Source organism: Bufo bufo, chromosome 3, assembly GCF_905171765.1.
Source record: "Bufo bufo chromosome 3, aBufBuf1.1, whole genome shotgun sequence".
Taxonomy (NCBI): Eukaryota; Metazoa; Chordata; class Amphibia; order Anura; family Bufonidae; genus Bufo; species Bufo bufo.
The window spans coordinates 278,814,737-278,838,510 of NC_053391.1; the positions used below are offsets into that span (position 1 = coordinate 278,814,737).

The window sequence follows — 23,774 nt, forward strand, 5'->3', positions numbered from 1 at the left end:
CTACATCTGGTGCAGGCTGAGCCTGTGTCACCCAAGTGCATTTAACCATCAACAGTGTGGTTATTTTTTGGCCATATATTACATCAGGGGCAAGTTGAGCCTGTCACCCAGCGCCTAAAAAATAGACCTGACATTTCTATTCAACCAAATCTGTACTGTTTTAGCTGGTCAAGTTATTTGTAGTGACCGTAAAAGCTCACTTTTTTTTCTGGGTTGAAAAACCATTCCCAAATTTGCCATTCTCAAAATAACTAGTTTCTGGTATTTGAGGCCTACTTGAAATCTATCCCAAAAAGAATATCTTACATTGAAGCTAGTGATAGTGTCATTCAGAAAAACCTAAGACACACGCTAGCGTGCTGATAGAAATCTGAATCTGTGATTAAACCTATACCTGTCACACAGCGCAAAAAAAAACTGGCCTCACATCTCTATTTAACCAAATCTCTACTGTTTTAGCTGGTCAAGTTATTTGTAGTGACCGTAAAAGCACACTTTTTTTCTGGGTTGAAAAACCATTCCCAAATTTGCCATTCTCAAAATAACTAGTTTCTGGTATTTGAGGCCTACTTGAAATCTATCCCAAAAAGAATATCTTACATTGAAGCTAGTGATAGTGTCATTCAGAAAAACCTAAGACACACGCTAGCGTGCTGATAGAAATCTGATTCTGTGATTAAACCTATACCTGTCACACAGCCCAAAAAAAAACTGGCCTCACATCTCTATTTAACCAAATCTCTACTGTTTTAGCTGGTCAAGTTATTTGTAGTGACCGTAAAAGCACACTTTTTTTTCTGGGTTGAAAAACCATTCCCAAATTTGCCATTCTCAAAATAACTAGTTTCTGGTATTTGAGGCCTACTTGAAATCTATCCCAAAAAGAATATCTTACATTGAAGCTAGTGATAGTGTCATTCAGAAAAACCTAAGACACACGCTAGCGTGCTGATAGAAATCTGATTCTGTGATTAAACCTATACCTGTCACACAGCGCAAAAAAAAACAGGCCTCACATCTCTATTTAACCAAATCTCTACTGTTTTAGCTGGTCAAGTTATTTGTAGTGACCATAAAAGCACACTTTTTTTTCTGGGTTGAAAAACCATTCCCAAATTTGCCATTCTCAGAATTGTGGTGAACGGGAACAATGAGGAAAACATCTAATAAGGGACGCGGACGTGGACATGGTCGTGGTGGTGTTAGTGGACCCTCTGGTGCTGGGAGAGGACGTGGCCGTTATGCCACAGCCACACGTCCTAGTGAACCAACTACCTCAGGTCCCAGTAGCCAGCAGAATTTACAGCGATATTTGGTGGGGCCCAATGCCGTTCTAAGGATGGTAAGGCCTGAGCAGGTGCAGGCATTAGTCAATTGGGTGGCCGACAGTGGATCCAGCACGTTCACATTATCTCCCACCCAGTCTTCTGCAGAAAGCGCACAGATGGCGCATGAAAACCAAGCCCATCGGTCTGTCACATCACCCCAATGCATATCAGGGAAACTGTCTGAGCCTCAAGTTATGCAGCAGTCTCTTATGCTGTTTGAAGACTCTGCTGCCAGGGTTTCCCAAGGGCATCCACCTAGCCCTTCCCCAGGGGTGGAAGAGATAGAATGCACTAACGCACAACCACTTATTTTTCCTGATGATGAGGACATGGGAATACCACCTCAGCACGTCTCTGATGATGACGAAACACAGGTGCCAACTGCTGCGTCTTTCTGCAGTGTGCAGACTGAACAGGAGGTCAGGGATCAAGACTGGGTGGAAGACGATGCAGGGGACGATGAGGTCCTAGACCCCACATGGAATGAAGGTCGTGCCACTGACTTTCACAGTTCGGAGGAAGAGGCAAAAGAGGGAGCAGTGGGCAAAATCAGAACACCCGCCGCCAAGAGACTCCGCCTGCTACTGACCGCCGCCATCTGGGACCGAGCACCCCAAAGGCAGCTTCAAGGAGTTCCCTGGCATGGCACTTCTTCAAACAATGTGCTGACGACAAGACCCGAGTGGTTTGCACGCTGTGCCATCAGAGCCTGAAGCGAGGCATTAACGTTCTGAACCTTAGCACAACCTGCATGACCAGGCACCTGCATGCAAATCATGAACTGCAGTGGAGTAAACACCTTAAAAACAAAGAAGTCACTCAGGCTCCCCCTGCTACCTCTTCTGCTGCTGCTGCCTCGGCCTCTTCTGCTGCTGCCGCCGCCTCGGCCTCTTCCTCCGCCTCTGGAGGAACGTTGGCACCTGCCGCCCAGCAAACATGGGATGTACCACCAACACCACCACCTGCGTCACCAAGCATCTCAACCATGTCACACGGCAGCGTTCAGCTCTCCATCTCACAAACATTTGAGAGAAAGAGTAAATTCCAACCTAGCCACCCTCGATCCCTGGCCCTGAATGCCAGCATTTCTAAACTACTGGCCTATGAAATGCTGTCATTTAGGCTGGTGGACACACACAGCTTCAAACAGCTCATGTCACTTGCTGTCCCACAGTATGTTGTTCCCAGCCGCCACTACTTCTCCAAGAGAGCCGTGCCTTCCCTGCACAAACAAGTGTCCGATAAAATCAAGTGTGCACTGCGCAACGCCATCTGTGGCAAGGTCCACCTAACCACAGATACGTGGACCAGTAAGCACGGCCAGGGACGCTATATCTCCCTAACTGCATACTGGGTAAATGTAGTGGCGGCTGGGCCCCAGGCGGAGAGCTGTTTGGCGCACGTCCTTCCGCCGCCAAGGATCGCAGGGCAACATTCTTTGCCTCCTGTCTCCTCCTCCTCCTACTCAGCTTCCTCCTCCTCTTCTTCCACCTGCTCATCCAGTCAGCCACACACCTTCACCACCAACTTCAGCACAGCACGGGGTAAACGTCAGCAGGCCATTCTGAAACTCATATGTTTGGGGGACAGGCCCCACACCGCACAGGAGTTGTGGCGGGGTATAGAACAACAGACCGACGAGTGGTTGCTGCCGGTGAGCCTCAAGCCCGGCCTGGTGGTGTGCGATAATGGGCGAAATCTCGTTGCAGCTCTGGGACTAGCCGGTTTGACGCACATCCCTTGCCTGGCGCATGTGCTGAATTTAGTGGTGCAGAAGTTCATTCGCAACTACCCCGACATGTCAGAGCTGCTGCATAAAGTGCGGGCCGTCTGTTCGCGCTTCCTGGGTTCACACCCTGCCGCTGCTCGCCTGTCTGCGCTACAGCGTAACTTTGGCCTTCCCGCTCACCGCCTCATATGCGACGTACCCACCAGGTGGAACTCCACCTTGCATATGCTGGACAGACTGTGCGAGCAGCAGCAGGCCATAGTGGAGTTTCAGCTGCAGCACGCACGGGTCAGTCGCACTGCGGATCAGACACACTTCACCACCAATGACTGGGCCTCCATGCGAGACCTGTGTGCCCTGTTGCGCTGTTTCGAGTACTCCACCAACATGGCCAGTGGCGATGACGCCGTTATCAGCGTTACAATACCACTTCTATGTCTCCTTGAGAAAACACTTAGGGCGATGATGGAAGAGGAGGTGGCCCAGGAGGAAGAGGAGGAAGAGGGGTCATTTTTAGCACTTTCAGGCCAGTCTCTTCAAAGTGACTCAGAGGGAGGTTTTTTGCAACACCAGAGGCCAGGTACAAATGTGGCCAGACAGGGCCCACTACTGGAGGACGAGGAGGACGAGGATGAGGAGGAGGTGGAGGAGGATGAGGATGAAGCATGTTCACAGCGGGGTGGCACCCAAAGCAGCTCGGGCCCATCACTGGTGCGTGGCTGGGGGGAAACACAGGACGATGACGATACGCCTCCCACAGAGGACAGCTTGTCCTTACCTCTGGGCAGCCTGGCACACATGAGCGACTACATGCTGCAGTGCCTGCGCAACGACAGCAGAGTTGCCCACATTTTAACGTGTGCGGAATACTGGGTTGCCACCCTGCTGGATCCCCGGTACAAAGACAATGTGCCCACCTTACTTCCTACACTGGAGCGTGATAGGAAGATGCGCGAGTACAAGCGCACGTTGGTAGACGCGCTACTGAGAGCATTCCCAAATGTCACAGGGGAACCAGTGGAAGCCCAAGGCGAAGGCAGAGGAGGAGCAAGAGGTCGCCAACGCAGCTGTGTCACGGCCAGCTCCGCTGAGGGCAGGGTTAGCATGGCAGAGATGTGGAAAAGTTTTGTCACCACGCCACAGCTAACTGCACCACCACCTGATACGGAACGTGTTAGCAGGAGGCAACATTTCACTAACATGGTGGAACAGTACCTGTGCACACCCCTCCACGTACTGACTGATGGTTCGGCCCCATTCAACTTCTGGGTCTCCAAATTGTCCACGTGGCCAGAGCTAGCCTTTTATGCCTTAGAGGTGCTGGCCTGCCCGGCGGCCAGCGTTTTGTCTGAACGTGTATTCAGCACGGCAGGGGGCGTCATTACAGACAAACGCAGCCGCCTGTCTACAGCCAATGTGGACAAGCTGACGTTCATAAAAATGAACCAGGCATGGATCCCACAGGACCTGTCCATCCCTTGTGCAGATTAGATATTAACTACCTCCCCTTAACAATATATTATTCTACTCCAGGGCACTTCCTCATTCAATACTATTTTTAATTTCATTTTACCATTATATTGCGGGGCAACCCAAAGTTGAATGAACCTCTCCTCTGTCTGGGTGCCGGGGCCTAAATGTGTGACAGTGGCCTGTTCCAGTGGTGGGTGACGTGAAGCCTGATTCTCTGCTATGACATGAAGACAGATTCTGCGCTGACATAAGGCCAGATTCTCTGTTACGGGACCTCTCTCCTCTGCCTGGGTGCCTGGGCCTAAATGTGTGACAGTGGCCTGTTCCAGTGGTGGGTGACGTGAAGCCTGATTCTCTGCTATGACATGAATACAGATTCTGCGCTGACATAAGGCCAGATTCTCTGTTACGGGACCTCTCTCCTCTACCTGGGTGCCTGGGCCTAAATGTGTGACAGTGGCCTGTTCCAGTGGTGGGTGACGTGAAGCCTGATTCTCTGCTATGACATGAAGACAGATTCTGCGCTGACATAAGGCCAGATTCTCTCTTACGGGACCGCTCTCCTCTGTCTGGGTGCCGGGGCCTAAATGTGTGACAGTGGCCTGTTCCAGTGGTGGGTGACGTGAAGCCTGATTCTCTGCTATGACATGAATACAGATTCTGCGCTGACATAAGGCCAGATTCTCTGTTACGGGACCGCTCTCCTCTGCCTGGGTGCCTGGGCCTAAATGTGTGACAGTGGCCTGTTCCAGTGGTGGGTGACGTGAAGCCTGATTCTCTGCTATGACATGAAGACAGATTCTGCGCTGACATAAGGCCAGATTCTCTGTTACGGGACCGCTCTCCTCTGTCTGGGTGCCGGGGCCTAAATGTGTGAAAGTGGCCTGTTCCAGTGGTGGGTGACGTGAAGCCTGATTCTCTGCTATGACATGAATACAGATTCTGCGCTGACATAAGGCCAGATTCTCTGTTACGGGACCTCTCTCCTCTGCCTGGGTGCCTGGGCCTAAATGTGTGACAGTGGCCTGTTCCAGTGGTGGGTGACGTGAAGCCTGATTCTCTGCTATGACATGAAGACAGATTCTGCGCTGACATAAGGCCAGATTCTCTGTTACGGGACCGCTCTCCTCTGTCTGGGTGCCGGGGCCTAAATGTGTGACAGTGGCCTGTTCCAGTGGTGGGTGACGTGAAGCCTGATTCTCTGCTATGACATGAAGACAGATTCTGTGCTGACATCAGGCCAGATTCTCTGTTACGGGACCTCTCTCCTCTGTCTGGGTGCCGGGGCCTAAATGTGTGACAGTGGCCTGTTCCAGTGGTGGGTGACATGAAGCCTGATTCTCTGCTATGACATGAAGACTGATTCTGCGCTGACATGAAGCCAGATTCTCTGCTATGGCATGAAGAGACTGATTCTCTGCTGACATGAAGCCAGATTCTTTGCTATGGCATGAAGAGACTGATTCTCTGCTGACGTGAAGCCAGATTCTCTGCTATGGGACCTCTGTCCAATTGATATTGGTTCATTTTTATTTTTTTAATTTTTATTTTAATTCATTTCCCTATCCACATTTGTTTGCAGGGGATTTACCTACACGTTGCTGCCTTTTGCAGCCCTCTAGCTCTTTCCTGGGCTGTTTTACAGCCTTTTTAGTGCCCAAAAGTTCGGGTCCCCATTGACTTCAATGGGGTTCGGGTTCGGGACGAAGTTCGGATCGGGTTTGGATCCCGAACCCGAACATTTCCGGGAAGTTCGGCCGAACTTCTCGAACCCGAACATCCAGGTGTTCGCTCAACTGTAAACATGACACATCCTCAACATGAGCATCACTCACAATTAAACGGATATTGTGAACTATGCCCTTTAATGATTTCTGAGAAAGTGGAGCGGAATCAATAGCAAAAACAGGAATATCCTTTCCCAAAGTGCATACCTGGAAACCATGAGTTATTGCAAATTGATTATCAATAAGATTGACAGCTGCTCCACTATCCACAAAAATCTCACAAAAAATGCTCTTGCTCTCTAGCGCCACCCCAGCAGGCAGGACAAAACGGGAACTACAAGCAAACGGAAAACCTTCACTTTCCGCCTCAACCCTGCCGATAGTAACAGACGGAACATTTTTAAAAGATTTTTTCCTTTTTGTTTCTTTATTACTCCCAGAAAACTGCCTGTATCTCCTAGAGGGACAAACATTTGCCAAATGATTTATACCTCCACAACAAAAACAAACCCTCCCATGCGAGCTGAATCTTCTATTGTCAGAGGCAATCAACCCCAGCTGCATGGGCTCCTGCTCAGAAGGGGCTGACAGCGACTGAGACCCCCTGCGCACAGAATGAGACCGCTGCACTGTCCCGGGACTGAGTATGACAGGAAGGAGAGATCTCTCCTCTCTCTCTAAGACGCCTGTCAATACGAACGGCCTGAGACATAGCAGAGTCCAAGGAGATAGGTCTCTTATGAAAGGAAAATGCATCTTTCAATCCCTCTGAAAGACCATAGCAAAATTGACTTCGGAGTGCAGCATCATTCCAACCAGTATCAGCTGCCCATCTCCGAAATTCTGAGCAGTATATCTCTGCGGATTGTTTACCCTGGCATAACAGACGTAGTCTAGACTCGGCCAGAGCAATACGATCCGGATCATCATATATCTGACCCAGGGCTAAAAAGAATTCATCCACTGAACGAAGGGGCCGTGCCCCCTCCGGCAGCTTAAAGGCCCAGGACTGAGCGTTACCCCTGAGCAGCGATATAATGATCCCCACCCTCCGTTCCTCATCACCAGAGGAATGGGGAAGAAGGCGAAAATGGAGTTTGCAAGCCTCTCTAAAATGCACAAAATTCTCACTACCCCCGTAGAACGTATCCGGGAGCGAGATCTTAGGCTCAGAACAAATTCCATGAACGCAAGCTGAACCGGTCACTTGAAACTGAGAAAAAGTCTTACGGAGATCAGCTACCTCCAATAAAAGACCCTGTAAGCGTTCAGCCAAAAGTGAAACCGGATCCATGCTTGAGACGGTTTTGGCGGCTTATAATGTCACGGATGGTGTACAGGAAAAGAGACAATGCAATATAATCAATGACTCACTGGATCCACAACTAAGGAACAAAAGGGAGAGCCCTGCATGGACCTGGCAGACTCTCCCTGACTGCTCAGCCTATGCAAACACCCCAAAGGTGAATGGTCGCATATCCACGTACCTCGACTATCTAACACCTGAAGACCCTACAATAGTGAGGGGACACGACCACCGGCTCCCTACACAGACACGGAGGGAGTCAGGGTCACCTGGATCCAGCAGACAGAAAATCACAAATACATATACAGCACTTATCTTGCAGACGACTGGGAACTAGGAACAGCATGCACACACAATCCAGGAAGTTGTATAAGCCGCACACTACTGCATTATGGGGAGGAATTTAAAGGGAAGCAATCAGTCCAACTGCATGACAGCTGAGATAGGCTAACGAGATGAGGAACTGAAACCAAAACAAAGAAAACTCAAGGAGGAGGTTCTGAACGGTTTCTGTCAGAGCTTCTCAGCTGTCTGGTTGTGACAATCTCTCCTTCAGAGATGCAAAAGCAGTTTTGGCTGCATGTGACCATTTGGAAAAATCGGATACCTTTCGGGTCATGTCCGTCAGTGGTTTGACCACCAAGGAATAGTTCTTTATAAATTTTCTATAAAAATTGGCAAACCCCAGGAAGCATTGCAATGCCTTCAGGTTCTCAGGCAGATCCCAGTCTATAATCGCCCGGACTTTCTCTGGATCCATGCGGAAACCTGAATCTGACAACACATACCCCAGAAATGGCAGTTCTTTTACGGCGAACACACATTTTTCTAACTTAGCAAACAATTTGTTGGCCCTTAATATCTGCAGCACTTGTCTCACATGGTGTCACAGCCACTATCTCTGGCTGTGACCTTCCATCATTGCTTGTTCGGCGCTCCTCGCTGAAGTTCAGTTTCTGTGTCATTTGTGGTTTTTTATGGGTTAACTCCCCAGTGTGCTTATTAGGAGTTAATCCTCTGTCTGCTCCTTGGGTGTGGCTTCTCTGCTGCACCCATGGAACCTGTATATAAGGCTGAGGTTTCCTCAGTTCTGTGTCAGCTCTCCTGGTGTGTGTTGTCTTGTCCTGCTCCTGGTTTGTACTCTCTCTCCCATGCTGCTGACCCATGGGATCCCTGTCTGTCTGCCTGTGCTCTGTGGGTTTCCCTACTTGTTCATTTATGTCCTTTAACGTCCTCTTTCCTGTCTTTCTGTTATCTGTTCTGCCTGTTATGTTTTAGTTACTTTGTGTGAATTCATATGTCTGTGTTCAGCAAGCCTTTGCAGCAGAGTGGCATGACAAGGCTATGCAGTTTACTACTGGTGGAGCAAGTCCTTCTCTGCTCATTGCCACTCCTGCTCCCTTGCGTGAACTCCTGCTTGTATCTGTTCTGCCAGTTATGTTTTAGTTACTTTGTGTTTATTCTGATGTCTGTGTTCAGCAAGCCTTTGCAGCAGAGTGGCATGACAAGGCCATGCAGTTTACTACTGGTGGAGCAAGTCCTTCTCTGCTCATTGCCACTCCTGCTCCCTTGTGTGAACTCCTGCTTGTATTATCAGTTGCCCTGTTTTGTATTTGCCTGTATGTTATGTTGGCCTATGTGCCGTCGGTACCTTCTGGTACCTGTTGTCCATTCATTCCTGCTGTCACTGTCTAGCTCACGCTCCAGAGTGGACCCTGGCAACTTCCTGCTGCAAAGTCTAACCCTACCATCTAGGGCTCTAGTGAAAACCAGGAGTTGCTTAGTTACGCCCCTCTGGAGTATTACTAGACAGTGGCGCAGTGGGGGTTTTCTCCCACTGTGCTGACGGTACATAGAGCTTTTGTTTGTGCTGCCTTCCCTGTTTTGTTTGTGCAATAAACTCTTATGTGTCTGTAGCTGATTTCCGTTTGTTTATTGCATGACGACGCGGTGGTCTCTCCTGGGACCTCCAACTCGTGACAGAATGAACAAGTGAACTTTCACAGAGTTTTTTTTTGTTCTGTTTTCTGCTTATCTGTGGAGTGTGCGCATTCTGTATATCCCTCTTTATGGTGCCTTTAGGTATCGGATTTGGTTGCCTTGGTGTACTGGCTGCGGTGTTTTCCGTGTATGCTGGTTGCCAGGGGCGACGTCCGGTGTAGCCTTTTAGCTTGCAGTTCTGCCTACGGCCGTGTTTTCCTTTATCGGCGCAGGTATCTGCTTCTGGTCCTGGCCTCCGGAAGGGGGTGTCAGCATGTCTGACCAATCAGTTCTTGGCAGACATGCCATTCTCCGGAGGGAGAGTGGAGGGGCAGGTGTTAGCACACTGCAGTTCACCATGACTTTTGTGGCTGTGTAGGCTAGCTGCATTCCTCTTGGCGTACTGGCTGCGTTTACCGTGTAAGCTGGTTGCTAGGGGCTGCGTGCTGGCTGCGGTTGTCTTATGTGTTCTGCTTGTGTACCTCTGTACCCCTTTGATTCAGAATTTTCTTTGTATTCCTGTCTGGTTCCTGTTCCTGGTCCCAATCCTCCGGAAGGGGGTGTCTGCATGTCTGGCCAATCAGTTCTTGGCAGACATGTCATTCTCCAGAGGGAGAGTGGAGGGGGAGGTAACTGCATGGTGCGGTTCACTTGACGTGTATGCCGTGTTGGCTGGCTATCTTCCCCTGGCGTACTGGCTGCGGACCCTCCGTGTAGGCTGGTTTTCAGGGGTTGGGCTGGTTGCGGTCGTCGTATGTGTTCCTGCCCTTGTACCTCGTCACCCCTTTGATTACTGTCCCCTTGCCTGGTTCTGTTTGGTTTGTTGCCCCACTTCTTCCCCTTTCTGTTTGGGAGGAGAGGGGGGGGGGGGCTTTGAGGGGTGGGAGTGTCACAGCCACTATCTCTGGCTGTGACCTTCCATCATTCTTGTTCGGCGCTTCTCACTGAAGTTCCGTTTCTGTGTCATTTATGGTTCTTTATGGGTTAACTCCCCTGTGTGCTTATTAGGAGTTAATCCTCTGTCTGCTCCTTGGGTGTGGCTTCTCTGCTGCACCCATGGAACCTGTATATAAGGCTGAGGTTTCCTCAGTTCTGTGTCAGCTCTCCTGGTGTGTGTTGTCTTGTCCTGCTCCTGGTTTGTACTCTCTCTCCCATGCTGCTGACCCATGGGATCCCTGTCTGTCTGCCTGTGCTCTGTGGGTTTCCCTACTTGTTCATTTATGTCCTTTAACGTCCTCTTTCCTGTCTTTCTGTTATCTGTTCTGCCTGTTATGTTTTAGTTACTTTGTGTGAATTCATATGTCTGTGTTCAGCAAGCCTTTGCAGCAGAGTGGCATGACAAGGCCATGCAGTTTACTACTGGTGGAGCAAGTCCTTCTCTGCTCATTGCCACTCCTGCTCCCTTGCGTGAACTCCTGCTCCCTTGCGTGAACTCCTGCTTGTATCTGTTCTGCCAGTTATGTTTTAGTTACTTTGTGTTTATTCTGATGTCTGTGTTCAGCAAGCCTTTGCAGCAGAGTGGCATGACAAGGCCATGCAATTTACTACTGGTGGAGCAAGTCCTTCTCTGCTCATTGCCACTCCTGCTCCCTTGTGTGAACTCCTGCTTGTATTATCAGTTGCCCTGTTTTGTATTTGCCTGTATGTTATGTTGGCCTATGTGCCGTCGGTACCTTCTGGTACCTGTTGTCCATTCGTTCCTGCTGTCACTGTCTAGCTCACGCTCCAGAGTGGACCCTGGCAACTTCCTGCTGCAAAGTCTAACCCTACCATCTAGGGCTCTAGTGAAAACCAGGAGTTGCTTAGTTACGCCCCTCTGGAGTATTACTAGACAGTGGCGCAGTGGGGGTTTTCTCCCACTGTGCTGACGGTACATAGAGCTTTTGTTTGTGCTGCCTTCCCTGTTTTGTTTGTGCAATAAACTCTTATGTGTCTGTACCTGATTTCCGTTTGTTTATTGCATGACGACGCGGTGGTCTCTCCTGGGACCTCCAACTCGTGACACATGGATCTTATGTGTATCCAGATCCGGGGAATAGACCAGGATGTCATCAAGATATATCACAACAAATCTCCCGATAAGGTGACTAAAAATATCGTTGACAAAATGTTGGAATACCGCAGGCGCATTAGTAAGACCAAATGGCATGACCAGATTTTCATAATGCCCTTCCGGAGTATTAAAAGCCGTCTTCCACTCATCCCCCTCTTTGATGCGAACCAGGTTGTAGGCTCCTCTGAGATCCATTTTGGAGAACCATTTAGCACCAGCAACCTGATTAAAGAGGTCGGGAATGAGAGGAAGAGGATAGGGATCTCGGATAGTTATCCGGTTTAATTCCCGGAAATACAGGCAAGGACGTAGGCCCCCATCTTTCTTTTTAACGAAAAAGAACCCTGCAGCCACAGGTGAAGAAGAGGGTCTGATGTGTCCCTTAGCCAAACTCTCCGAAATATAATCTTTTATAGCCTTCCTCTCCGGGCCGGAAAGATTGAATAATCGGGTTTTAGGTAGTTTTGCCCCAGGTAATAGATTAATCAGGCAATCATATGGACGATGAGGTGGTAACCCCTGACAACCCTTCTCAGAGAACACATCCACAAAATCTGACAGAAAGGCAGGTAAAGATGTTACAGAGAGTGTAGAGCACCTACTACTGAAGCAGTTGTCCTTACAATGTTCACTCCACTCCACAATCTCCCCGGCCTGCCAATCCACCACTGGATTGTGAGTCACCAGCCAGGGAAGCCCCAATACCATAGGAGCCGGAAGACCGTCCAGGACATAACAAGAGATATGCTCTTTATGGAGGTCCCCTACCTGCAGATGGATATTATGGATGATCTGAGTTAACTCTTTCTGAGTAAGAGGGGAGGAGTCGATGGCAAAAACAGGAATAGTTCTGCGTATCGGTTCCGGAGTAAAACCCAGAGCCTGAGCAAACCATGAATCCACCAAGTTGACCCCCGCCCCACTGTCCAAAAAGACAGAACAGATCTCAGTCTTATTGCCCGCCTCAACGGTAGCGGACAACAAAAACTGAGACATGCGTATGGAGGAAACGAATACGCCCAGACTGTTATCCTCCGCACAATCTGGGGACTCTAGTTTTCCGGCGGCTCCTTTGTTTGTGGTCTCTTGGGTTCTGAGGGACAAACCTTTACAAAATGACCCCTCCCCCCACAACGAAAACAAACCTCTGACCTACGGCGGAACTTAGGAGGATTCACCTATTTGCATTGGTTCGACTGGATCATAACAAACCGATCCCTGCCCTATAGAGGCCTCCGTAAAATTTAATAGTCTCTCCCTGAGTCGTCTGTCGATTCTTATGGACAGAGACATAGCAGCCTCCAGAGACCCAGGGACCTCGTATACCGCCAGCGCGTCTTTTAATTTTTCAGACAACCCCTGGCAGAACTGACTCCTAAGGGCCGAGTCGTTCCATAACGTATCAGTAGCCCACCTATTGAATTCGGAACAATATAGTTCAGCAGACCGGTTCTCTTGCCGAAGTCTACGTAGCTTAGACTCAGCCAGTGAGACCCTGTCCGGGTCATCATATACGAGACCCAGGGCTTTAAAAAACTCCTCCACTGATCGTAAGGCCACAGAGTCTGATGGTAGGGAGAAAGCCCAAGCCTGCGGATCTCCTTGCTTATAGCACCAAACGCAGATCAAAATCTTTAGCAGAGAATCTATTGTCTATCTGTGAACTAATATTTTGCTATTTGCTTTACACGGTCACTGCATCGCTCAAGTGATTGCGAGGGAGAAGAGGACACGTCACTAAAAGAGATCCATGTTCGTTGGAGCAGCGTACAAGTCCGGCTGATCGGGAAGAAGCGATCCGGAAGAAAATGGACTTCTTCCAAGCAGCTGTTAGGACGAAGATGTACGGCCCCAATGAGAAGATGGACGCTCAGCAAACGGTGAGTATGGACTTCCCCCACACTGCAACACTTGAGCAGACACGGCACATTTAACCCCATCCTCCCCACCACATACAAGTCAGCAGAAATGCTGTGGTCCGATTTTTTAGCACAGGCTTGTAGTTACGACAAGCTATGTGTTAACAAACGGACGGTGTTGAACAAGGCCACCAAACGGCTTCGGATGCTAGCCAAACTTGTGCAAACATTTGAGGTTAGCATCTGTAAGCCAAAGGAAGTTGCGCTGGTGTCTCAGTCAACGGAGACAATTCCTCCGGCCATTCACTGCCAGTGCTGTACCAGTAATTCGGACCAGGTTTTGGCATTGCAGGCACAGCTGGCAGAGAATGTGCAGTCTACTGTTGACCGAGATGCGCAGGTGGCTAGGATAGAGTCACAGATAGTAGAGCTGCAGAAGCAGAAGGAGGAAATTGAGGCTAAGTTGACTTCAAGGAGCAGACTGCCTCTACTAATGTGACGGTAGCCAAATTGAAGGCTCAGGTTGCTGTAAGCTCCCAGATAATGACTGGCATGCAACAGGTCATCACCAAGTTGGTGCCGGCCCTTCCTTTTCCCATAAAGTCAGGGTCGGAATCTCCCAAAACTTTGCCCTATGCAGGGCAAAAAGGGGGGAGAGTAGTCTGTGACAGGCCAAATCACCAGACCAAGCCTGTCCAGACTAACAGAGATTTTTCCCTGACTTTGGGGAAAAGAAAGATTGTGAAAAGTGCCTCCCTGAGGATGGAACAATTCAGGGAGCGCGGTTGCAGTGTGGACGGACCTAAGCCATGCCGTGCAAACATCAAATGTTTTGCGTGTGGTGGCTTGGGTCATATAGCGAAGGACTGCAAAACAAGTGAGAACATAAAACACAGGACAGGAAACCAAGTCACATGTTTCAGGTTTGGGAACAAAGGACACATTGCAAGGAATTGCCCTTGTGCAAGTAATTGCAATGTGTCCAACAGTAGAATTAGCCAAGTAACAAATTGTGCAGTGGGGTCTAGTCAGCTTGGCCATAAAGGGGTTACCTCTCGGCAGCATCACCAGCTGCTGAGGGGTCAGAGTGGCCAAGCTAGGCTAGGCAACATTTGACACCCCTGTACTATTTGTTACACAGTTTGTTCCCTGTGTATGGCCATGTTGTGTGTTTTTGTTATCTGTTTGTACGTTCTTCTGGATGTTGATGGTGGTAGTCCTTGTCTACGAATGTGTTCCACCATGCTGATTTATGTAGTTTGCATTTCTTGCTGTAAGTCCAGTCTGCTGTTTTTGTTTCATTCTGTGTCCCCTTGGAGTGGAACAGTGTTATACTGTGGATCGAGAACGTATAGGTTCGCGAGCAGATAATTTCATACGGGAAATCCTGCTGGTCGGGAGAAGGCATAAGGACCTTCTCCATGCAGCACACAAAAGATGGTGTGATATTTATTCTGGCCAACCAGGGTCCCAGATCGATACAGATAACACTGTTGTGCTCAATGTTTTCGGTAGGGCTGTGTTGCACTGGGGACTGGGGCGGACAGACAACATTGGTGTAATGTTGTGCTGCACACTTAATTCTAGTCCGATCAGGTAGCACAGCTCTGATAGGGATTGCACGCAGAGTGTTTGGCAGCAGAGTGTGGACTGTGTTCTTGTGTTGTGGGGTCCTGGGGAGCCAGGGCATGACTCATGCCATTGGTTCTGCGGGCCTCCACAGGACAGGATCACAGGGGGAAATCAGCCTGGGTACACATGAGTTGACGGGGATACGGTGCCATCAATAACAAGATGGTGCTTTGTCCACAGCACTTCAGTTATCCTAACCTAGTAGGGTGGCCATCCTTATCTGTTGGTGCAGAGGGATGTGCAGCAGAGGACGCGATCCTCTGAAGGTAGGGTGTTCAGACACCAGTGTTAGGATAACAAGGGGTCCTGTGAGATAAAGGGCAGCCCAATACCTTTCTCTACTCATGGGTCAAAGGTATTGGTGCTGGGATTTTTTACATTTAATTGCACCGTGAGGGGAGAAATCCCCCAGGAGCGCCTGGTATTTTCTTCTGCCATAGGTGTGTTTATATGAAGCAGAGGAAAAACCCAGATGACGCCACAGAAGAGACCAGCTATCCCCCCTGACACTCTTGTGAGGCTCCAGAGGATCCCACTGGTTTTTGGCAACCAAGCGACCTTTGTTCAGAGGTGTTCTAGAGATGGAGGACTGTGCCACAATCCAGCGGGAGCATTATCTCAGGCTCTGGAGAAAGACTTGGATACGTTCGGGTGGAAGAGCTTATTTTACGATCGCTTGTTTCACCCAGTGAAACTTCTTCTGGTTCTGGTCATCGTCATATCAGAGGGTCAAGGGACTTAATGACCAAATACACCAGAACCAGACAGAACTTTACAGAACTAACCGGAGGAGGAGGCTCAGGACATAACTCCAACTTTGTCCTGTAGCCAAATATTTTATGGACACTTTGTTTCCTATGAGGGTTCGGGACGTATAACATGTACTACCCTGAAACCCCATAGCACATTGTATTGTATATATTGATTTTGTTTGTTGGTCAATTGTGTACCCATAGACACTCTAGGTGCAAATGTGTGACAGCCTATACCCAGGATTTGACTGTACACATTTGCATCCTATAGTCGTTTCCCATTGACACGGGGGTCTACGACCTACCTGTGTCTTTGGAGGTAGAGAGATATGCCAGGTTGCATGAGTCTCTATGGGCACACACATATAATGGAATTTGGTGGTGTTGGGAGGGATGTGACATGTATATTGTGGGAATGGGGATAAGATTAGGACACGATAGGGACAGGCCTTTGCCATTTGCCACCTTGAAACCCGGAACGGTGAAGTTCTTAAGGGAAGGGCTGGATGTGTAGTGTGGCGGAGGTGTTCTCCGCAGTTAGAATTTAGGTACCATGACATCACGTCGCGCAATGAAAAATCTGACCTGCCTTGTAAAGACCTATTAATCTGTCCACGGGAGAACCGCATCCATCAAGATGGAACAAGAGAAAGTCGTGTTTGAAGAAAGTTGGGACTGAGGTTGTGAGGGTGAACCCGCTCCAGATTCTTGGAGGTGGGCCATACCTGAAGATCGGCAATGATACAGAGAGACTGTGGGGGTGTGGTCACTCCAAAGTGGGAGTGGCTGACACTGGAAGACTTTTTCTTGAAAGAAAGGCCAGTTAAAGGTTGTGAGGGTGAACCCGCTCCAGATTCCGTGGAGGCGGAGCATACCTGAAGATCGGCAATATTGCCGAGAGACTATAGGGGTGTGGTCACTCCAATTGGGGGTGGCCTACACCGGGAGATTTTTACTTGAAAGAAAGGCCAGCTAAAGACTGCGAGGGTGAACCTGCTCCAGATTTGGGGGGGACGACGACACCTGAAGATCGGCAACTACCGAGAGACTGTGGGGGTGTGGTCACTCCAAATGTGGGGAGTGGCCGACTATGTCAAGAAAAGTTCCCGCGAGAAGAAGACGGTGTATCCTGTGGATGGAGGAGTGGGTTACGATGAAGGGCAGGTCGGAGGAAGCTGGATGAGGGATGTCTAGGTACCTAAAGATCAGTGAGCACTACAGTCCTTCCTGAACTTCCACCAAAGATGGGGTTGAGGGGGGGAGGCAAATATATCTCAACCCTTTTCCCCCAAGATATTGTCGAAATTCCGACAACAGGGGGATTGTTGAGGAAGGGTTGAGACACATTCATATATATACATATATACATGCAAACATGTGCATGCATGTATGATATATATACATGCATTAATGGTCACTTCATAGGATGATGTGCGCGGATGTGCCCAGCATCTGTGCACATCTGCCCTTAGTGGCCCACAGGGGCTCATGTTGGGCCCTGTGGGAAATATGTGGTCCCTGGTTGATCTGTGCCCCCTTATATGATCTGTGTCCCCTTATAGTTAGTATATATTTCCTGTCCCTCTCATGTAGATATATATATATATATATATATATATATATATGGGATGTGTGTAAGCAGTGCATACATCTATATATGTGTATCTGCCATGGCTCTCCCCCAGGTATATATATATATGGGCCTATAACTGCCCATGTATGCCCCAGGTTTATAATGAGTGTATGTGTATATAGATGCGCCCCAAGTATCTATATACATATATATACTTAAAGAGGACCTTTCACCGATTATTACACTATGAACTAACTATACAGACATGTAGAGCGGCTCCCGGGGATCTCACTGCACTTACTATTATCCCTGGGCGCCGCTCCGTTCTCCCGCTATACCCTCCGGTATCTCTGTTCACTAAGTTATAGTAGGCGGAGATTCCAGTCACTAAGTTATGGTAGGCGGAGTCTGCCCTTGTTCTGCTCTAGCGCAGGCCAATCGCAGCGCAGAGCTCACAGCCTGGGAGGTTATTTTCTCACAGGCTGTGAGCTCTGCAATGCGATTGGCCAGCGCTACAGAAGAACAATGGCAGACTCCGCCTACCATAACTTAGTGAACGGAGATACCGGAGGATATAGCAGGAGTACGGAGCGGCGCCCAGGGAAAATAGTAAGTGCAGGGAGATCCCCGGGCGCCGCTCTACATGTCTGTATAGTTAGTTCATAGAGTAATAATCGGTGAAAGGTCCTCTTTAAATGCCCCCATAGGGACAGCGTTTAGCCAGTTCCTGCAGTGGGGTGGATATGTCTCCAGGTGGCTGGTGACTTCAAAGGCTAAGGAATCAATAGATCTGAGGCCTTTTGTTGAGTTTATCAGCCTAGTTACTATGCTTTGCCCCACCTTATGATGTCACATCCCTGAGGAGGGGGGAGGTGAGCTGTTTCTGAGGCTAATATATGAGCCCGAAGCCAGGAACAAGGGTCTCTTGCAACTGGACTAGAATCAGAGACACATGGGAGAGAGCAGCTCCATGACGGGCACCTGGAGAAGGCCGGCCTACTAACTCTGGAAGGATTAAGTATCTACCTGTCTAGCCCCTACCTACCCCTCACATACCCCCTATATCCCCAATAATAGTCCCTTCCCTGCCACCAACACATCCCATTTCAATCCCTATAACTATACCCATACCCCCTACAACCCCTTGCCCATAACTCACCACCCTATGATCCCTCTCCCTGTCATCCACTCCTACCATTGCCCTGTACCTCAGCAATCACTTGCAAGGTATTAACCCTGGCATTGCTGAATCCCTAACTACCTAACAGGAGCATTCCTGTTCCCTGTTATCACTTGCAAGGTATTAACCCTTGCATTGATCCTAACAGGAGCATCCCTGTTATCACTTGCAAGGTATTAACCCTTGCATTGCTGTAACCCTTGCATTGCTGTATCCTAACAGGAGCATACCTGTTATCACTTGCAAGGTATTAACCCTTGCATTGCTGTATCCAACCCTTGCATTGCTGGATCCCTACCCTTTAGTTCCCCTTACCCTAATCCTACTATACTTGCAAGGCATTAACCCTTGCATTGCTGGACCCCTACCCAATGTCTGTGGACTGCATTCACCCCTGCAGTGCCACCAATAACCCTTCGTCGTACTCTTAGGGATAGAATTAGACAGGTGGGGTGGGCTGCTAATACGTGTGTGTATGTGTGTATTGTATAGTTAGTTTGTGGGTGGAACTTGGGAACTGTGTAGTGTAGTTTAGTGCTGTATTTATAGTACTGTATTGTTAGTGTATTGCGTGCGTAGTGTATTGTTGGTATTAATAAATACTATGTTTTACATATAACTATCTGTGTAATGTGTGGTTATTAGCGATAGTTAGTTTAGTAAGGCGCATGCAGCTAGCTTAGTGATTAGCGTAAGGCAAAGTATAGTGAAAGTATTGTATTATTGTTATATAAAGGTATAAGTGGGCGGAGTCATCAATAGATGGCTCCTCACATTTATGAATATTAATTATTGATATTTGCATAAATATTAGTGATTAATATTCCCCCTTTATATATATATATATATATATATATATATATATATATATATATATTTATTTATTTTTTATATCATGAAAGCTATACAACATAATTTGGTCTGATTACACAACTGGTTGTCATTTGATCCACACAATTAGTAAACCTTACTTATTTTAATTTGGATATTATTTGGTGTAGCTAGATACTCACTCTCAATATCAGCTTGCTGTTGGTAACTTGAATAATCATTGGCAGTGTTTTGGGAATCTGTTCATCCTCTAGAAAAGGTCCTATATGTGTTAAAGCAGATATAGGAATCTCCAAGCTAAAATCTTGAATATGTAATTGTAAAAATCCATTATGTACAGCAAGTGGAGAGAGAGAAGCTGCAGTAGGACCAATATCAAAGTTCAAGATCATACGTGGAGATGTTGTGGTGGGAGTACTTGTTAAAAGACCTATTAAAACATGGAAACAGATTTGGAACATTATAAACTGTACTGCAACATGTTCTGCATAATGTCTCATTTATTGCATTCTGATCATATCTGATTTATTTCATCAGAATTCAGCTAAGTGATTGTTCAAAGAGGAAAGATGGATCTGGTAATGAACTGTCAGAAAGCTCATCTGACAGATTGATCAATAAATAGCATTCTGCAGCTTGTTAACATACAGGATGCTGAAGCCAAACAACAAATTTTTAATGAAAACCAATTGGAATATTTTTGCAATGAAAAATAAAAAATTGTGTACATAAACTCTAATGTGGCAAAAGGGTGTTCTACAGGACATGTTTTATGAGAAAACATAGACACAAAAAAGACTACTATTTAAATAAAACCTAGGGCAGCAGTTGTAAATGTGATGAAACAATAAAAGTATACTTAGGCCCCTTGCAGACGAGTGTGAGCGGATTAGGTCCGGATGCGTTGCGAATGCGTTAAGTGAAAAGCAAAGTTATTCAGTTTTGTATGCGATCGCGTTCAGTTTTCATTGCGCCGGTGCAATAAAATTGAATGCATTTTGCACGTGAAAAATGCATCACATCCGCACGGAATACTCGCTCATCTGCAAGGGGCCTTACTCATCACATTTTTCCCCTGCCACTTTGAGTGTTACTCTGCAGTCCTCCCGCTGCTGTAGGTTTTCCTGGCTGCAGTGGTGGCAATCCATGCACATCACCACTGCATCCACCCACTGGCCTCAAGCAGTGCTATTATCTATACTGGAGGACATTGTTTGGATGCACTGGATGGAATGTCACTGCAGACAGGAAGATGATATCTTCAGTGCAGAACCATCGCAACACTGGAAGTGGCAGGGGAATAAATGAAAATATATGGGTTCATTTATCAAACTGGTGTAAAGTAAAACTGGCTTAGTTGCCCTTAGCAACCAATCAGATTCCGCTTTTTTTTTTGGAAAAAAGAAAGGTGGAATCTGATTGGTTGCTATGGGCAATTAAGCTACTTTGACTTTACACAAGTTTGATAAATGACCCCAATAGTTTTTATTATCACATTTAGAGTTGCTGTCTGAGTTATTTAAGAGGGACAATGCCTATAAGATTATTATTTACAGTTTCAATCCAGAACTATGCATTAAAGAACGGCCCAGATATTTTAAAAAAATAATATTCCACTAAAGTACACTCTGAGCCATGATACCATTGGTAAGGAGAATAACAAATGTTAGCACTGCACCATTTGAGTATGTATAATGTGTTCTGAATATTATTACTTCTCCACAACTCTTCAAGCCGAAAATAATGATATAGTAATGATAGAAACCACAGCACTCTGAAGAGATTTTTTTGTAATAATTTTTTATTTATCTCATAGTATTATTTCATTGCTTGAATCCATCCGCATAATTAATTAATTACTGGCCAACGTTTCGGTCCTACATGGACCTTGTTCACGGCCTTAGTGTCATGGGCATCATGGATGGCCACCACATCCGCCATTCATGATGCCCAAGACACTAAGGCCATGAACAAGGTCCATGTAGGACCGAAACGTTGGCCAGTAATTATTTAATTATGCGGATGGATTAAAACAATGAAATGATACTATGACATAAATAAGAAATTATTACAAAAAAATCTCTTCAGAGTGCCGTGGTTTCTATCATTACTGTTAGTGTCCTTTACCACTGAGCACCGCCTATCTCTAAGAGGAGTTCCGTTCAACTCTTCTGTTTGAAGATAATGATATAAACCAGGGATGCCCAACCTGTGGCCCTCCAGCTGTTGCAAAACTACAACTCCCATCATGCCCGGACAGCTTACAGCTATCAGCCCACAGCAGGGCATGGTGGGAGTTGCAGTTTTACAAAAGCTGGAGGGCCGTAGGTTGAGCATCCCTGATATAAACCATATATGAAACCACATAAGGGGGCAGAGCTGGATTCTGTTCATATCAACAATGAAATATAAATTCTTTCAGATAATACTAAACCGATGTTTAGGCTGAACATGCGCCAAGGAACAATAAACACATCCATTGACACTTGTCCAAACTGGCCTATTAAATCAGTTCTATTGATTATCGGCAGCACATGCCTGATTACACAGGGAAATGTGCTGACCGATAATCATGCATCTTTCATCTTGATGAAAGTTGCAAATCAGCCAACAAATTGTTTTGTTTTCTCATTTATTGGGTAATCGGGAGCATGATTATATGGGCCAATTATTGGAAAGGAGCATTCCAATGAACACTTGTTTCCCATAATTGGCCTGAATATTATTCAATCTAATAGGGCCCTTACACAAAGAAGGACAGGTTACGGCTGCAGATGGATTTAGATAAGGTTTAAAGTGGACCTGTCAACTCTCCTGACGTGTCAGTTTTAGTAACTACTTGCATTCTCCATGTAATTACAGTTCTAGAGCATCTATTCTTATGATTCTATTTTGTGCTATTCCTATATTATTCCTGCTAGAGATTTACAGATACATTCCCAGCAGTCTGCAGTAATGGTAATGCTGGGGGTTACCAGTAGCAGGTGTGTCTGACTCTGTCCAATCAGTGCTGCTATTGGCAGACTGTACAGGGACCCCCCCCCCCCCATGTTAACACCAATCTGTACCTTTACTGCAAGCTGCTGACCATTAATTCATAGGTTCTAGTAGAAATAATATTGGAATGGCACAACACAGAGTCATAAAAATAGATGATCCAGAATTGTTATTACATGGGGAATACAAGTAGTTACTACAACAGACATGTCTGGAGAGGTGAAAGGTCCTCTTTAACACCGATAAATGTAAAATTGTGCACACAGAAATGGAAAATACATGTCAGCAGTACTTCTTAAAGGGGTTGTCCCATCTTGGACACTGGGGGCATATCACTAGGATATACCCCCAATGTCTGATATGTGCAGGTCCCACCTCTGAGACCCACAACCATCCTTAGAACAGAGCCTGCAAAGTGAGGGCACACCACATATGTGTGGCCACCCTCCATTCATTTCTATGGGAGTACCGAAAATAGCCTAGTGCTGGCTCGGCTATTTTTGTAAGCCCCATAGAAGTGAATAGAGCAGTGGCCACACTTGTGCAGTGCCATTTATTTTAATGGGACTTCTAAACATACCCAGGAGTGATGCTCGGTTATTCCTGGCACTCCGATACAAATTAATGAAGGGCAGCCGCGCATGCGCAGTTCACCCTCCCACTTTGCAGGCTTTGTTCTAGAGCTAGGTGCAGGTCACAGATATGGGACCTGCACCTATCAGACATTGGGATAATATCCTACCCCTTTAACAGGAAAACAATAGGTAAAATTGACATGGAAAAGAATAGCAAACAGTGTTAAGCCAATGTGTCAAGAAAACTGTAGCAAACAGTGTCAAGCCAATGCTGACAAACCAAATAAAATCAGACGAAGGGGCATAAATGCACAACATATGCAATGACAACATAGTTCTACCACATTACAAAAATCACTAATCAGACCATGTAAGGCGTTACAGAGTAACATAGTTAATACGGTTGAAAAAAGACATAAGTCCATCAAGTTCTGGGCACCAGTCCATAGAAAGGACACTCTGCAGCTGGAAAAAGTACAGAGGAGAGCGACTAACTGATAAGGGGCATGGAGGGTCTTAGTTATGAAGAAAGATTAAAATAATTAAATGTACAGGGTGGGCCATTTATATGGATACACCTTAATAAAATGGGAATGGTTGGTGACATTAACTTCCTGTTTGTGGCACATTAGTATATGTGAGGGGGGAAACTTTTCAAGATGGGTGGTGACCATAGCGGCCATTTTGAAGTCTGCCATTTTGAATCCAACTTTTGTTTTTTCAATAGGAAGAGGGACATGTGACACATTAAACTTATTGGGAATTTCACAAGAAAAACA

General features: G+C 47.0%; 1 protein-coding gene across 1 annotated transcript in view; it reads right to left on the reverse strand.

Annotated features, from left to right (window-relative positions):
* Nucleotides 1-23,774, reverse strand: part of UHRF1BP1 (UHRF1 binding protein 1) — a 944,367-nt gene that overhangs the window by 298,393 nt on the left and 622,200 nt on the right. Inside the window, exon 18 of the mRNA XM_040424154.1 lies at nucleotides 19,606-19,853. Within this exon, the coding sequence (XP_040280088.1) occupies nucleotides 19,606-19,853 (248 nt within the window). The remainder of the gene's footprint in view (nucleotides 1-19,605; nucleotides 19,854-23,774) is intronic.